This window comes from Daktulosphaira vitifoliae, unplaced genomic scaffold (genome assembly GCF_025091365.1).
Source record: "Daktulosphaira vitifoliae isolate Bord-2020 unplaced genomic scaffold, ASM2509136v1 Scaffold_2, whole genome shotgun sequence".
In the NCBI taxonomy this organism is placed as follows: domain Eukaryota; kingdom Metazoa; phylum Arthropoda; class Insecta; order Hemiptera; family Phylloxeridae; genus Daktulosphaira; species Daktulosphaira vitifoliae.
In genome coordinates this window covers 5518737-5536072 of record NW_026099573.1, presented here as the reverse complement: position 1 = coordinate 5536072, position 17336 = coordinate 5518737, and the positions used below count along the sequence as shown (strand labels likewise).

The 17336-nt window shown below is 25.6% G+C and overlaps 1 protein-coding gene across 7 annotated transcripts in view; it reads left to right on the top strand.

The window, feature by feature from the left end:
- LOC126898793 (voltage-dependent L-type calcium channel subunit beta-1) overlaps window positions 1-11818 on the top strand; it is a 29751-nt gene extending 17933 nt beyond the window's left edge. For 2 of the 7 annotated variants that reach the window (XM_050673147.1, XM_050673144.1), the window contains 7 exons: window positions 2690-2809; window positions 2886-3114; window positions 6433-6667; window positions 6725-6899; window positions 9528-9626; window positions 9699-9993; window positions 10271-11818. In XM_050673147.1, the coding sequence (XP_050529104.1) occupies window positions 2690-2809; window positions 2886-3114; window positions 6433-6667; window positions 6725-6899; window positions 9528-9626; window positions 9699-9993; window positions 10271-10698 (1581 nt within the window). In that variant the 3' untranslated portion in view covers window positions 10699-11818. The remainder of the gene's footprint in view (window positions 1-2689; window positions 2810-2885; window positions 3115-6432; window positions 6668-6724; window positions 6900-9527; window positions 9627-9698; window positions 9994-10270) is intronic. The other 5 variants (XM_050673151.1, XM_050673150.1, XM_050673148.1 and 2 more) reach the window with 5 other exon arrangements.
- The last annotated feature ends 5518 nt before the right edge of the window (window positions 11819-17336 follow it).

The following is a 17336-nucleotide window of genomic DNA, read 5'->3' as shown; positions in this document are numbered from 1 at the left end:
ACATTTACTAGATAACGTTTTAGGTATTTATTCGACTTATTGTAACTTCCCACGATAATTATTTTAAATCTCCATTTATTAAGTTTGATTAATATGCATTAACTTATTTAATAATATGAGAAAGTTTTAAACAAAAACATAAAATTAGTATGTGAGCCATTAGCCTGGATGTAGATCTTCAAAATATGTGAGAACATCCTAAATTGAATTCTAAATTTTATATTTGAAACCACAATTATTATGGTTGTTGTATTAGAGAGTGGTTATTTCAACTTTGTGAAATATCTGTAATAAAAATTACAAAAAAAAACTTTTTTTTTATAAAACTATTGTTTTTGTTCTTAAATAGTTTTTTTATAATCAAAAAGTTGATGTTTAAACACGCATTTAACATACTTTAAAAATATCTTAAATTCATAAATATCCAAATTTTTGAGAAACATAGTATTAATACAAAATTGTGTAGTAAAAATAATATCCATACCATGTCTTTTATAAAAGGAAATTTATTTAAGATATTAAAATATCTATCAATTTTAGATAACTCATTAAAATACATTTTTTTTAATTTTATTATTTGACTTGAAGTTTTTAAGTTATATTATAATTAAATAATAATAAATAATACTTCCATAGTAAATTTATGGGAAAATGTTGTATAACTGGTGACATACAATCAAATGAAACAAAAACATATCAATAAAAATTTAACATGATACTTAAGTGATAAATGTAATAATCAGGGTTTTTATATGCATTTATAAATTTAATTCGAAGGATTCCAGGTTTGTGGAACTTTATCATAGTAACGCAGAAATATTTTTCATTTTTTTGAGGAATTAACCTTTCTAATCATCCATAAAACTATGATATCGGAAAACACAAATTACTAAGTTTTCAAGTCAATTAAAAAAAATTTTTATTCGAGCATGGTCCTTAAACAATGAGTAAACTATATTATATTATATATATATATATATGGGTGGCCCTCAAAAATCGAATGTCTTTTTTTTTTTACGCTACCCCTTAATTTTTTTTTAATGGTCAAAAAAATGAGCTGTGCAAAATTTGGGACCGATCCGTTAAGGTTAACCCGTGCCCCCGGGCCTATTAAGTTGAGTCGAAGAGTCAAATTTAATAGAAATAACTGATCTATGTCTCATAACTTTTTTTTCTCTTAACTTAGAATAATAAAAGTAAAACTCAAGTAAAAAACTTACTACCAGTTATTTCGTGGGAATAATTACTAATAAGAAAAAATTAGTTCGTAATACTTTAAAAGACTAAAAGTATTGTACATTTGTGATTAAAACGTATCATTTAATATATAATAATAAACAGGTAAAATATATTTAACGTGTTCACAAATTGTCTGCTGCATTTATACGACACAAATTATGTCAGTTGTCGAAAATAACTCAAATATACTTATCTTTAATAATAATATAATTGGTACTATCTTAAAGTAATTCAGTAAACCAAAATTGATATATTGATACGACAAAATGTAATAATACAATCAATTTTGTTAAATTTGTAATTAGTTGGTATAACTTACTGGTAGTAAGTTATCATCAAATTTACAACTATTTAATCTGAACAGTGATTTTTTGAAAATTGATCCATCATTTTGGAGTGCGATCAATAGTTACATAAATGCTTTAAATACTATAAGTAAATTACGAGTTATTAATGATACAGCCTAGCGTGACATTAAATTAATCTAAGACTACATTAAATATAAACTACAAATGAAGAGCAGAAACAATTCGTTTTACAAATAGTTAGTAATTATCGGAAAAAATTTCCTAATTGTAAAAAAAGTACATTATCAAAAAATATATTATAATAATTTAATTTAATTATTGTTCAAATATTTTTTAAAGTTATTATTATTTAAAAAAAAATAAATTAAAAATTGTTAATAAAAATTAAATTAAACTGTAAGGTTTGTAATTAATCATTAATTAACTGTCCATAAAATAATAAATCTAATATAATTATCGTACTTGGCATAAAAAATTAAACTTCTAGAATCTTTTTTTAAACGAATATGCGTTTTCCAAAAAATAAAATGAAAATAAATAATTAAAAATCAACAAAATCAGTTATAACGTATTTTAAGACTTTTACATGTTTTTTACTGGATGTAGTGTTTTTGTGGGCTATTTATTGAGAAAACAACATTGAAGTTATTATTTTTGAATTTCTTGTAAAATTCCCTTTACTTGAGTTTTACTTTTATTATTCTAAGTTAAGAGAAAAAAAGTTATGAGACATAAATCAGTTATTTCTATTAAATTTGACTCTACGACTCAACTTAATAGGCCCGGGGGCACGGGTTATCCTTAACAGATTGGTCCCAAATTTTGCACAACTCCTTTTTTTGACCATTAAAAAAAAATTAAGGGGTAGCGTAAAAATAAAAAAAGACATTCGATTTTTGAGGACCATCCTAATATATATATTATATTATATTAACTATATTATATATCTTATACATTATTACTATCTATAGATATTGAGTTCAGTAATATTTTTTTTGTAAAAAAATATGTATTAATATAGCTTCTAAGCATATGTATATGAAGATGATTATTTTCCTTTTTGTTAAAGGTACTTGGAACATCTTTAATAAAAAAAATTAGGGGATAACTTTGATAAAAAAAACATATATTTTTACTTTTAGACGAAACCGGTGGCATTTGCTGTTCGAACAAATGTGGCGTTCGACGGTAAAAAAGATGATGACTCGCCAATACAAGGTTGTGCAATCACATTCGACACTAAAGATTTTTTGCATATTAAGGTGAGTATAACTAAAAAAAGACTAATTTAGAAAATGTTATCAAAACTAATATTAAAAATGTGATTATTATGTTTAGGAAAAATATGACAATAACTGGTGGATAGGACGTTTAGTAAAAGAGGGTTCAGATGTAGGTTTTATACCGTCCCCCGCTAAACTGGAACTTCTGCGTCAGATGAATCCATCAAGAAGCTCAAAGAATCACTCTTCCAAAAATTCGTCTTCATCAAATTTAGGTGGTGTAATAAATGATATGCTGACCAATAAGGGGGGTGATTCAGGGGGTTCTACCCCTCCCACTCCCGGTATGTACCTGGTTTAAAAAAGTAACATACGTTTTATAATATTATTTCGATTTTCCTTATGTCTGCTGTGTCTGCGTGTGTTTTGTTTGTATAGCGCATGGAGATTTTTTTTTGTTACTTATATTATTTTTAATATTTTGTAGCATGGTTAACAATCTTTATCTTAGATTGTATAGTATATTTTCAAAAAATTGTTACTTCTCATAAAATTGATATGAAACAGTTAATTTTACGATTTCTAACTTGACAATATATTTATACAATTTTAAGTTTTTACTTTTAAATTAGAATTTTTTTAAAATTTTTATGTGTGTAATTTTTACCGTGGACGTAGTTTATATATATCTTCTGTGAGGACTATTTTCATACCGTCTTAATAAAAACTAATACTTTGCAACTCAAAAATTATGTTTCCCGCTTTCTTTTTGTAAAGACAATATGTAATTTAATGAATTTAGTTTAACAACTTGCAGGAAGCTTCTCTACTACACTGAGATACGGTACTGAGTTTACATAGCCAAACATCACGTTATCAACCCATTTGGAAGTGTATCGTAATCTTAATCATAAATGCGTGGTGGCACGATGATTTTCGGTACACTATCGATGACCGGCCGTCAATCCACGATGGCCGAGTCAACTATTTTATCCCCACTCCAAAAAAATTAATTCAGTTCAATTGCGGGGGCTATGAATGTTTTGATAGGGACTAAAGTCGCCACAACCACCATGCAAACTACGCTAATGAACTTTATTAAATATCGATAGTTTTATCTCCAATTACAGTTATTATTAACTATTCTTAGCCTCCAAAACTATCAGACAATAATAGAAAAGATGACAGAATACATCCTTAATTTCATCCATAACACGCATTAAAATGTAATGATAAGATAGAAACAATATGATGGTACAACACAATGATTAACTAATTATATAAGAGCTTACATTTTTTTTATGTCCTTATATGAGATTAATCCGGCTACTACTATTCAGGTTTTACTCAAAGATACATTAAAAGATCAGCAAACCGTAATTTTGACAAATTCCCCTCAAAATTGATAAGAAAGAGAAAATTTTTAAAAAAGTTTTCATAAAACAGTCAATGTTGATATTTTTAGTTTTAACTTATATTGAAATAATTTTTTTTAACTGAATCCTTTATTATCAAATTGTTATTGATAATATTTTAAACAATTGCCTTGCTGTCTTAATTTAAAAGAATTTTATAAACAGTGTAGATATTCCTGAGGATAACGAATAATTAGTTGTTCTTAAAGTGCATTGCAACATTAATACAATTAGAGATGAAATGAGAATTTTCAATTTTTTTTCACTAAATATTACTAAATTAATTAATTTGCAGTACCTATGAAATAGAAATATTAATAATTTATTTCTATCTTTATTAATAATATTAGTATTATTCTATTTAAGTTTAATATGTTTTATAATTTTGCATGTATTTGTAAATCATTGTATTTTTTTACATATAAAACACACGCAGATCACTTAATAAAACTAGTTGTACTAAAAAAATAACCAGTTATTCTTATTACTTTTTTAAGTTCGTATATGTTACATATATCTATTATTTATCCTTCATAGCTTCAATTTGTTTTCAGTAATTGATGACATTTGTTCAAAATGACTTATATATATGTTTTTTAGCTTCGATGCAAAGTTTTTATTAATAAATATAAAATTTCAATTATTTTAAATATAGAGTAATCTTGTGTAGTATAACATAATTAATTTTATTTTTTTAATTTAACGAAGAAAAAAATTATTTTTAAAAAGTACTGGTGTAAAAATCAAGCTCATATACATGTAACATTAAATGTAATAATATATTAATTTCTTAAGGATCTCAAATACATTTTTGAATATTTATTTTGATTTTGCTGTATTTTGGTAATTTTAACTTAATGAATCTTAATTTTTTTTTTATAGATATTGATTTTTTAATGTAATATAATTCTAATTTAATTCCTAATATCTCGAACGTATATTTTTCCTGTTATTACTGATCATGAATGATAAAATATGACAATGCTAGTATGTTAAAATTTTTAAAGTTATATTTACATAATTTTTATTCTTAGCTCGATTTTGCATTTTGTAAAAATTAGCTAGAAAATTTATTTACATTAAAATTAATTTATAATATTTATACAAAACCTTGGTTTGAATTAGAACTAAGAATATTTTTGGTTAATTCGAATTATGTATTGAATCTATTAATCCTGATTAAAATCCGAATACAGTTTATTAATTAAATTTGTCAAAACTATTTGCATAATATGAATTTATCAATATGAAATTTAGGATTAATTAATTACAGATGTTTTTATTTATTAGTAATTGATATTTATTTTGTATAACAATATTATTGTATATGAATTAACAGATTCAATCCATGATTCAGTTTATGGATTAGAAATACGGATATGGATCAATCTGAATCTCTTTCTCGACTCTAGTTTATATAAACAAGGGCTGTAAAGAATATATTTCACTATACAGAGTGATTTTTTTATCATAACCCACTCAATTACTTGCAGAATAAATATAATTTAAACATTTTTTTTTTGTTTGTTTTTTTTTAGTTGCACCTTATTCTTGAATTATTAACTATGTAATACTTTTTAAGTTCATCCCTTATGCCTTGTAAGGGCGTCAACTATGTTTTTTCAAATTGAAACACATATTTTGAATTTAATAAAATCTTTGAGTTTTTAATTTAATAGTAAATGACATTTGAATTTTTAGTATAACTATATTCGTTTATAAGATATAAACATTTAAAGTTTCAAATTTTTGAGTTAATATACATGTATAATACACAAGGGATTACAAATATAGGTAGCTAAATGGTTTTTATGACATCGCTGTCACAGTCACGGATTGTTTATTATCAATTATGATAATAATTCAAGAATAATGTGTAACTAAAGACGACCAAAAATAAAAATGTTTAAATTATTATTACTCTTTAAGTAAATAAGTGGGTTATGATAAAAAATTTACTCTGTATACTTGGAAAATTATTTTAGTTTTATTTATGATAATTTTTCTTTTCAAGCTTTTATTTTGTTTCAAGAGAATATTTCTTAGCCATTTTTAATTTATTTAAGTTAATTTTTTTTTATCGTCACTTAATAATTTAATAAAAGATATTTAAAATCACTATCGACCAAAAAAAAGCCAATCATAAATTTTGCACCCAAAATGTTTTTTTTTTTTATGCCCATGTTTGTTATACTAATAATAAACAAATACTTATTGTTTTGTAATACTTTCTTATTGATAAACTAGCAGAGGATGATGATATTGGAAGTGGCCGTATATCTGCTAGGACCAATTTAACTACACCAACAGCAAAAGATAAAAGGAAAATTTTCTTTAAGAAACAAGAAACCACACCACCATATGATGTTGTTCCATCAATGAGACCTGTTGTATTAGTTGGGCCATCTTTAAAAGGATATGAGGTTACTGACATGATGCAAAAAGCCTTGTTTGATTTTTTAAAGCATCGCTTCGAGGGAAGGTATAATTTATAAAAAATCATCATAATTTATTTTATAATTGGATTTTAAATTTTTAGAATTATCATAACTCGCGTTATGGCCGATATTTCTTTAGCAAAAAGATCTCTTTTAAACAATCCATCAAAAAGGCCTATAATTGAAAGCAAACCAGGTTCAAATTCTCGGTCCAATGTAATGGCCGACGTACAGCAAGAAATTGAAAGAATATTTGAACTTGCTAGAACACTACAGGTTTACATTATATAATTAACAAATAATGTTATTTCTATAACATTTTGAAAAATGTACAGATCAATACAATTTTTTTATGTTTTATTTTTTTTTTTAATCGATCCAATTTCCTTTAAACAGGGAAGTTCAAAACTTAAATATGCGTATAAACCGCAGTACTTTTTCAACTTAATTTTTGAGAATGTTCGGGAAATACTGATACTTTTATATACACCTTAAATTAAATCTTATAAAATATACTTAACCACGAACAAATAAAAAATTTGACCTCTGGACTTGTCTTCGTGGTGAAAATGCCTGCCAAATGCTATTTTTGTGTGAAAATTTTCGATTTTATAATTTACATTTTAGCTTCGATGCGAAGCTAAGAAGGTATTATTTTTACTAAGATGTGTTTTTTTTTTTTTTTTTTGTGTCTGTTACCACTTTTTCTCAGCTCTCACCGAACCGATTTCTTTCAATGATACGTCAAAAGATCACAAATCGTTTCTAGTTGAAGACATTACCCTTAAAAATTGAAAAAAATTCCCTCGTTCCCCGTAAAAGGGGGAAACCTCCAAAAAAATTACAAATTTAAAAATCGCTAATTTTCGAAATTTTTTCAATTTTTTTTACTTAAAAGTGCCATAACTTTTTCAAAAATGAACATATCAATATAATTCTTTTTTTTATAGATGCATGATGTATTTACCTATCATTTGGTTTATTTTTTTTATAAATCTGACTTTTTACCTGCCTACAGGGGGGGATTCAAAATGACAACTTTTTCACAAAAAATTGACTTTTTCAACTTAAATTTTGAAAGTGTTCCGGAAAGTCTGACACTTTTATATATATCTTAAATTAAAGCTAATGTAATATACTTTATCATGGAATAAAAAAATTTCGGACTTTATTTTATCTTCAAGGTGAAAATGGCTACCAAATGCTATTATTGTGTGAAAATTCTCAATTTTATTTTTTACATTTTTAACATTATAATGCTATAACTTATTGAAAAGTGTATTGATCAATATAATTTTTTTATGGGAAATACTATTTTCTAATAATCTCTTTTTTATTCGACATACTTTGTCTTAATCAGGATATTAATAAGGAACTAGCAGTTTATGAAGCTTTTGGAATAATCCACCAATTTCTTAGAATTAAACACTATCTAAAGATTTGCATCGAAGCGTTTTTTTTTTATAGTGATTTTAATCACTGTCAGATATCATTATACTTGATCCAACTATGCCACGTCACCACTGTGCCGCGACCCCCCTGTGCTGGGTTTTTTACTTTAAAGTGCTATAGCTTTTTGAAAAATGTATGGATCAATACAAATTTTTCATGAGAAGTATTATTTATATACATCTTTCATTCGACATACTGTTTTTTTAAATCGGACCATTTCCCTATATACGAGGGGGGTTCAAATCTAAAAAATTAATGTATAAAGTAGAACTTTTTCAACCTAACTTTTGAAAGTGTTCCGGAAAGTCTGACACTTTTATATATATCTTAAATTAAAGCTAATGTAATATACTTAATTATAATTAAAAAAAATTTTGGACTTTATTTTATCTTCATGGTGAAAACAGACATCAAAGTTAATAAAAAAAATACGATTTTTATAAAAAAATTATTTTTTATATTTTTAACTTTATAATGCTATAACTTCTCGAAAGATGTATGGATCAATATAATTCTTTTTTTTGTAGATGCATGATGTCTTTACCTATCNCAATTTTTTTATGAGAAATAATATTTTTTAATAATCCCTTTTTCATTCGACATACTTTATCTTAATCAGGATATTAATATGGAAAGAGCAGATTATGTAGCTTTTGGATTAATCCACCAATTTTTTAAAATTAAACACTATCTAAAGATTTGCATCGAAGCGTTTTTTTTTTATAGTGATTTTAATCACTGTCAGATATCATTATACTTGATCCAACTATGCCACGTCACCATTGTGTTGCGACCCCCCTGTGCTGGGTTTTTTTATTACGTATACTGTTAGCGCGAGTCACACTATAATATTGTATTTTATCTTTGTTTAGCTGGTCAGCAATGTATCTTTTATTATAAATCTAGTCAGTGTACGTTCCACCGCTGAACCATCAGCGACGCGCTCTAATTTTAAGCTAAGTCATACTTGTATTTAAATATTGTCATTTAAGTTAATTATAAATAAAATTACGGAGCAAATATTTTGTAAATTATATTTATAGTTTGTTAAGTTTCATATTTATTAATCAAACAAATTAAAAATTATCATACAAATAAATTTAAGTGAGCGTTAGATTTATTAACGATTAATAATCTCGCTTCACCAACTTATACTATGAAGCATATCGTTTGAAAAAAATCATTATAAGACCCAATTAAATTTAATGGGCAACAGTAAATAAAAATGAAAAATCCAATACAAATTTTATTAGGCTTCATTATGAGCAAAAATATATTTGTTTAAGTATTATATCAACAATAAAAATGTTTGATCATTATGTGAAGTTTATACGTAATTTAACACAATGTCACGTAATAAAAATATTATTTTATAATCTTTTAATTTTAAACCAATGGAATTAAAAATATTAGTTAAAAAAATGAATAGTTCTAATTTGTCTTTATTTATAGCTTGTTGTATTGGACTGTGATACAATTAATCATCCATCACAATTAGCTAAAACGTCATTGGCACCTACAATAGTATATTTAAAAGTATCATCTCCTAAAGTTAGTACTTAATTTGTTATGATCAAAATTCTTTAAAATTTGCTTTTTTTTAAATGCATGATAATTTTTTAGGTCTTACAACGACTGATTAAGTCTAGAGGTAAATCACAAACTAGACATCTTAACGTGCAAATGGTAGCATCAGAAAAGTTGGCTCAATGTCCACCGGAAATGTTTGATGTAATACTCGATGAAAACCAATTAGAAGAAGCATGTGAACACATTTCTGAATATTTAGAAGCATACTGGAGGGCTACCCATCCACCAGTTACACATGATCCCAATGAACCGCCGTTGTTGACCCGGCCTATAAGAAGTTCACCTAGTATGGATATGCCCATCATAATGAACAATTATGGATCTTCGGGTTAGTACATCTGTTGTAGTTTTTACCATTTTCAACATTAAAACTGATAAGTGTGTTCTATTTGAATGAATTTATCTAGTATTATATTATGCCTTAAGTTAAGTGTATAAATTAATATTTCATTTGTCAGCTAGGATTTTAATGGTCTCAATTGCCAGAATTTTTTAATCCGACATTTTGTTAATTTTTTTCCTGGATGTGGATTTAAGATAGTCATAAATTACCATAGTTAGAAAGTACATTTTATAGATTCATTTTCTCTTAATTGTCTATCTAGCAGAATATCAATCATTGGATCGCATTCCTCCACGTCTCGAACGAATGCGTACCCAATACGATGACTACGAACTTAGTGATCATGATAGCATGGTTTATGTACCACCCGTTACTGCATACCATACTCACCAGAAACATCATCACCCTCATCATCAGCAACGCCACCAACAACCATCTCAAATTCGACACCAACAAAGCGTTTCTTTTGAAAGAAGTAATTTGCATAAGGATGAAAGTGGTGGATATAATAGTGGAGGTAATCGTTCTGAGAGTTCGCATAATATGCATCATCAATTATCATATCAGTTGGGATCGCAGACAGATATGTTAACTCATAGTCCGCCTGAAAATTCATCTGACCATCTTATGTCCTACATGTCTCCATCTGTAAGACCATCACATAACAGAAGACCAAACGTCAACATGTAATACGTGAATATTTTGTGCGTATATTTAAATGCACTAATATTTTTATACGCAGTATAAATTAATTAATACTAATTATTAATTTCATTTAATTGAAATTGCCTTTTATGGACCAACATTTTGTTGTGTGCTAAATATTGATTTATCAATATTAATGAAGTATGTTTATACATTTTTATAAATGTTTTTGAAAACGAAATATTTGATTAAATCATTAAAATAATAAAAGAATGTAAGTGTGATACTTATTATTTTTCCAATATAATAATAATTAAAAATTAATACTACAATTAATTTTTTTCGAATAATAATTATTTATATTTCTATTAATTATGAATGTTCACACAAGGGTAAACATTTTAATAGAAAAAATCAAAATACTTAATTGTATAATATTAGTAAGATTTTATTTTTTTTTATGATTATGTTTAACGAATTCAACCATATTTTACATATGATTTTAGTTACTTATACTGCTATTTCAATGACAATGTATTAGTGTGGTAATAGTGAAATTATCGTCCTCATTTCTATTTAGCGCTTAATTATTATACTCAATCAATGATAATTTGTTTCAAATTCAAGTTGTACATTCATATTTTTTAAAAAACAATCAATATTTGTTTATTTCAGTTAATATAAATTCAAAGTTATATTAAAATAATATAGATATTTAGTAATGTAATTATTTCATTTCTGAACGCAGGAGAAAATTAGCTTGTGTTAACTTTTCAATAAATTAGTTAACATAAAATAAAACTCAATATATCTCTTCGATGTTAATTTCCATTAAAACTTTACGAGACTTTTTATACAGTAAAATAAAAATTTCCTGTATAAAAATATGTCAAAAATTAATTGGATTTTTTTTTTAAATTTCAGGGTATAAGCAATCTAGTACGAACAGGCTTTAATTGATTTTTATAATTAAATAACTTTTTCTTAGATAGGTGTATTGATTATTTTATGACTTATTATTTATTTGTATAATTCTAACTACAATAATATAATATAATATAATCCTTTAAAATGTTCTATGATATCAAAATGAATCCTTTTTGTACTAGGTCTGCGATTTTTAAGTCGAACTTATTATCATTCCTTTAAGTTTGGTAAACTTAAATATCAAATACGAGTAAAAAGACTAGACAATATTAAATATTATTTGTTCCTCGTATGGGTGCAATGTTCTTACAAAAGAATAATTTTGAGATTAAGATATAAAAATGACTTCTGATAAGACTAAAATAATTTTTTTTTTATTGATAGTTTATCTATTTATTAATATTTGAGTGAAAAAATGTTACATAAATGTAATACTTCACATATTATAATAGTGACCAGTTTCTGTATTAATAACAGGGTTTTCTAGTATTCTCCCACGTTCTCTTTATTTCAAAAGATTAAGAAAACATTATAATTAATGATTATACTTGTGGTATTTATGGTAGTTTTAACTGATTTTTTTAAAAATGTTCATTCTATCTTTAACTTTTAAACTTTTTTAATATCTACTTTTTCAGTATTTATATTAAATACATAAATCGGAAACCCTAATCTATGTATTCAGTTATTTATAACAAAAATATACTATGTTGATGTTTAACTATAACAGTGATTCTTTTAACGCTAGCCATTCGTTTTATCTTAAAATAATTATTATGTTAAGAAAATTATTTTTCGTATTTTTTAGTTTTATTTATTTCTTATTTACCAGTTATAATTTACTTTTTTAATTCATCGCTAAGAAGAGGGTCAACTTAAATTTTTTAAATAGTAACTAACCGTTTAAAATGGGAAGTTTTTCGACTTGTCGAGAAAATGATGGGACGATAAAAACTTTTGTTCTATTATTAGTAAGTTATTATCATTTTATAATTGACTAGTGATGAGACGAGGGAATGTCAATAATAATCATTAAACATTTCTCAGTCGCACCTGTCCTCCATCTTCTTCTTCTTTCTCGCCTTAATTCCAACTATTTGGGGTTGGCCATCCTTATCCTAAACTTCCACTTGACACGATCTCCCACATCCTCTACGCTTACATCAGCTGTCCTCATATCGCATTCAATAACATCTCTCCATCTCTTTTTTGGTCTTCCTCTACCTCTTCTTCCTTCAACATTCTTCTCATAACATGACCAAACCATCTAAGTCTATTTTCTCTCATCTTATCTACAATTGACGTTACACCTATACTCCCTCTTATATGCTCGTTCCTTATTCTATCTTTTTTAGTCATTCCACTCATCTATCTAAGCATTCTCATCTCTGCTACACTCATTCTTTGCTCTACTTTCTTATCAACCGCCCAACACTCTGAACCATACATCATAGCTGGTCTTACGCATCTGTCCTCCATCATGGAATAAAAATATTTATAACTTTCGAACTATTGGTCTAAAAGTTGTTATCGACTAGTAAATAAACTCTTAAATAAATAATTTTCCATTTTATAAATATATATGTTGCCATTTAAAAAAATTAATTTGACACCCTTATAATGAATATGGGATGAATTAAAAATATAATTAATCATCGATATATCAAGAAATATATAAAAATTAAAATACCAAAAATAATTTTCTTAATATAATTATTATTATATGAGAAGAAATCAAGTGGCTAGCGTTAAATAAACATCGTGTATAATAGTGTAATCATTAAGTTTTTAATATTTAACAATATTGTTTTTTTTTTACTATTCATTATTAACATAATTTATTTTCATTTTAATGCATATTAATATAGCTATAGGGATACCTAAGTATGTTGTGTTCAACCCTCAGATCTATTTTGTAATTTTTTTTGCATGAATTGATTAATATTGGTTTACTATTTTGTGGATTTAACATATTTACAACGAATTAGCTTGAACCGATTATGATAGAAAAAATGATTAAGATAATATTAATGTGCTTGATTTATATAAGCTATATGTTAATTTGTTATTTAAGAAATAAGGTTTCATGACTTTCTTTGTGATTTAATAATTAATAATATAGTAATAGTAAGCACTATGACATAAAAAAAAACTTTTTTTTATTAATTTTAATTATGTACTTTTTAATTTAAATTCTACTTCAGATATCTAACTTGTCTAGTGACGGTGAAAACTTTTTTTCTGAACCAAACATTAAATATACAATGAGTTATTATGTTTGTCGCTCAAATTTATGAGAAGTTTGTTTTGATTACTAATAAAAAATAATGTTTTGTCGAAATTTGATGTAATATTGTTGTGAAATTATTACAAATGTTTCCTATATAAATAGCACTCACTGAACTTTGTTGCAAAGCTTATAGAATTATCATTAGTATTAGGATAGACATAAAAACAATGATAATAATCACTTTTTATTTAAGTGAATAGTTAAATTTTTCCTTTTGTTTAACTGTATGATGTCATTAATTGTAGTAAAATATTAGTATTGTCATTGTTTGAAAATGATATGTCAAACAAAAAGTGATTTTTATATTGAAAATTACAAACTTTTGCGTCGCTGTTATTATTATTTTTTATTATGTATTGTTCACATATTATACTACTTTGTAAAAAAGGGTAAAATCATCGATTAAATAGTAAATTTTAATCGATGAAAACTTATTAGGTAAGTGCGTATGAAATGAAAACTGGTCACATTCCACAAGTTTAAACATTTATGTAAATACGCTGTTTATTATAATAAAACTTAAGTACAATTATATTTTACACATGATTCTATATATTAAATATAAAATTATTGAATCGGTTTGAGAATTTTTTGTATATTATTATTATAATTTTTGTTTAATACCGAAATTCCTGATTTTTATAATGTTTCATTTCACACATTCACATTTTTATGTGAATAGAAATTAGTTTTTAATAGTTTTAAAAGTTCATAAGATATTTTATTTGCAGTTTATTTATTATTGCTTGTAATTAAAATATGTTATTTATTAAATGAATCATAATTAAGTATTGGACTAAATAATTAAAATCTAAATTTTGACTTCAATTATGATATTTGTTTATATTATGTTATTTGTAAAATCAACATACCATGTACTATATTATAAATAATTATGCAATTATATTGTCTGATTAAAATTAATAAAAGAAAAATTATGTAATATTTCCCTTCTAACTAGATTTAAAAAAAAAACCCAGCATGTGTACCGTGACCCCCCTCTGGGGACGTGGTATAGTTGAGTCCAGTATAGATTTAATCTGACAGTGATTAACATCACTATCATATGTAATGCTTCGATGCAAATCTGTAGATAGTGTTTAATTCTAAGAAATTGGTGGATAATTACAAAAGCAACATCAACTTCTATTTCATTAATTATATCCACATTAGTAATTCTTAGATTCAAAAATATAATTTTTTAATTATATATTATATAATTTTTATGATTATTTGTTTTCAAATTATTATTAATTTTTAATATGTTAAAAACAATCATTTTTAACCTTATTTTAGNTTTTTTTTTTTTTTTGTGTCTGTCACTACTTTTTCTCAGCTCTCACTGGACCGATTTCTTTTAACAATACGTCAAAAGATCACAAATTGTATCTAGTTGAAGACATTACCCTCAAAAATTGAAAAATTTTCCCTCGTTCCCCGCAAATGGGTGAAATTTCCAAAAAAATTACAAATTTAAAAATCGACAAATTTTGTCATTTTTTTTACTTTTTTTTCTTAAAACATCCATAACTTTTTCAAAAATCAACAAATTAACATAATTTTTTTTAAAACTAAAACCATAGATATTTTCCTTTTATTTGATATAATTTTTTTGAAAATTTAACACTTAACCTGCTCACAGGGGGGATGTAAAATAGCAACTTTTTTACAAAAACTAACTTTTTCAACTTAATTTTTGAAAATGTTCCGGAAATACTGCGTCCTTTAAACATATATCAAATTAAAGCTTATTTTATGTACTATAAAATGAAAAAAAAAAATTTGTCCCGACACTTTATCTTCTGCATGTAAACGGTTGCCGTAGTTAAAAAAACACTATTTTTGTGTTAAAATTTTCGATTTTCAATTTTTAATTTTCAACTTAAAAATGCTATAACTTTTCGAAAAATGCATGTATCAGCACAATTTTTTTTTTTCTAAATACATTATAAGTACATCTTCCATTTGACATACTTTTTATTAAAATTAGACAATTTCCCCTTATATAGGGGGGGTTCAAACTTTGAAACATTGTATAAAAAATAGAACTTTTTCAACTGAACTTTTGAAAATGTTCCGGAAATACTGCGTCCTTTAAACATATATCAAATTAAAGCTTATTTTATGTACTATAAAATGAAAAAAAAAAATTTGTCCCGACACCTTATCTTCTATGTGCAAATGGCTGTCGAAATTATAAAAAAAATGTAATGTTTACGATAAAAATCACCTTCTATCGGAATGTTTTTTGTACTTAAAACTGCCATAACTTTTTCAAATATTAACTAATCAAAATAATATTTCTTTATATTGAAACCTTAGGTAATTTTCTTTCATTTTATATCATTTTTTTTTGAAAATCTAACACTTATTCTGCTCACAGGGGGGATTTAAAATAGCAACTTTTTTACAAAAACTAACTTTTTCAACTTAATTTTTGAAAATGTTCCGGAAATACTGCGTCCTTTAAACATATATCAAATTAAAGCTTATTTTATGTACTACTAAATGAAAAAAAAAATTTGTCCCGACGACCTATCTTCTATGCGCAAAAGGCTACCGTATTCAAAAATATGCTAATTTTTTAATTAAAATTCTGGGTTTTGTATTTTATTTTATTTTAAAATATCTTATTAGGGGAATAAACTGACTTTCATGAATATTATATAATATCATTGACATAGAATAAAGTTCATAAGACATATGAAATTATACTTATTAAAATTTTTTTACTTTTTTAAAGTCGAAAAAGTAATTTTTAAATTTGAGTTAGCTTAAATAGTTAATTTTATCATTCAACAAAGAGGAACGAACNCCTTATCCTAAACTTCCACTTGACGAGATCTCCCACATCCTGACAGCTCACATCAGCTGTCCTCATATCGCATTCAATAACATCGATCCATCTCTTTTATTAATTATATATATATATATATATATTTGTGTTGAGCCGAATGCGTACTGCGACGGCGTTTATCAGTTAAATAATCATGATAAGGTGTTGTGATTTGTTTGTGCGCGTGCGAGATAGTCAGCTGTGTACTACTTCAGACCGGTTCATGGACGGCCTTTCCTATCTTGAACATCATTTGCACTGCTCACCTCATACATTGTCGCCTTATGATTCAAATTGTTCTTAGTAATTTCCGGCATGGGTATGTAATTTTTTTTTGACCCCTACTCTCAAGACTAGCCGTGTTATCGCCAACGGACTGCCGGGTCAAACGCCGGATGTTATATTATTAGTGCGTCGTACCATAATCACGTGTGGCAAGTTTTTAATATTAAATATTTGTAAGTATCTCTATTTATTTTTTTTATATATTTTTTTTTTGGTCCCTCAACATGACAGGCGTATTACAATACCACCTGTCATGTTATATATATTTTTTGTGATTTTTTTAGCTTCGATGCGAAGCTGAGAAGGTATTAATTTTACTATGATGTGTTTTTTTTTTTTTTTATG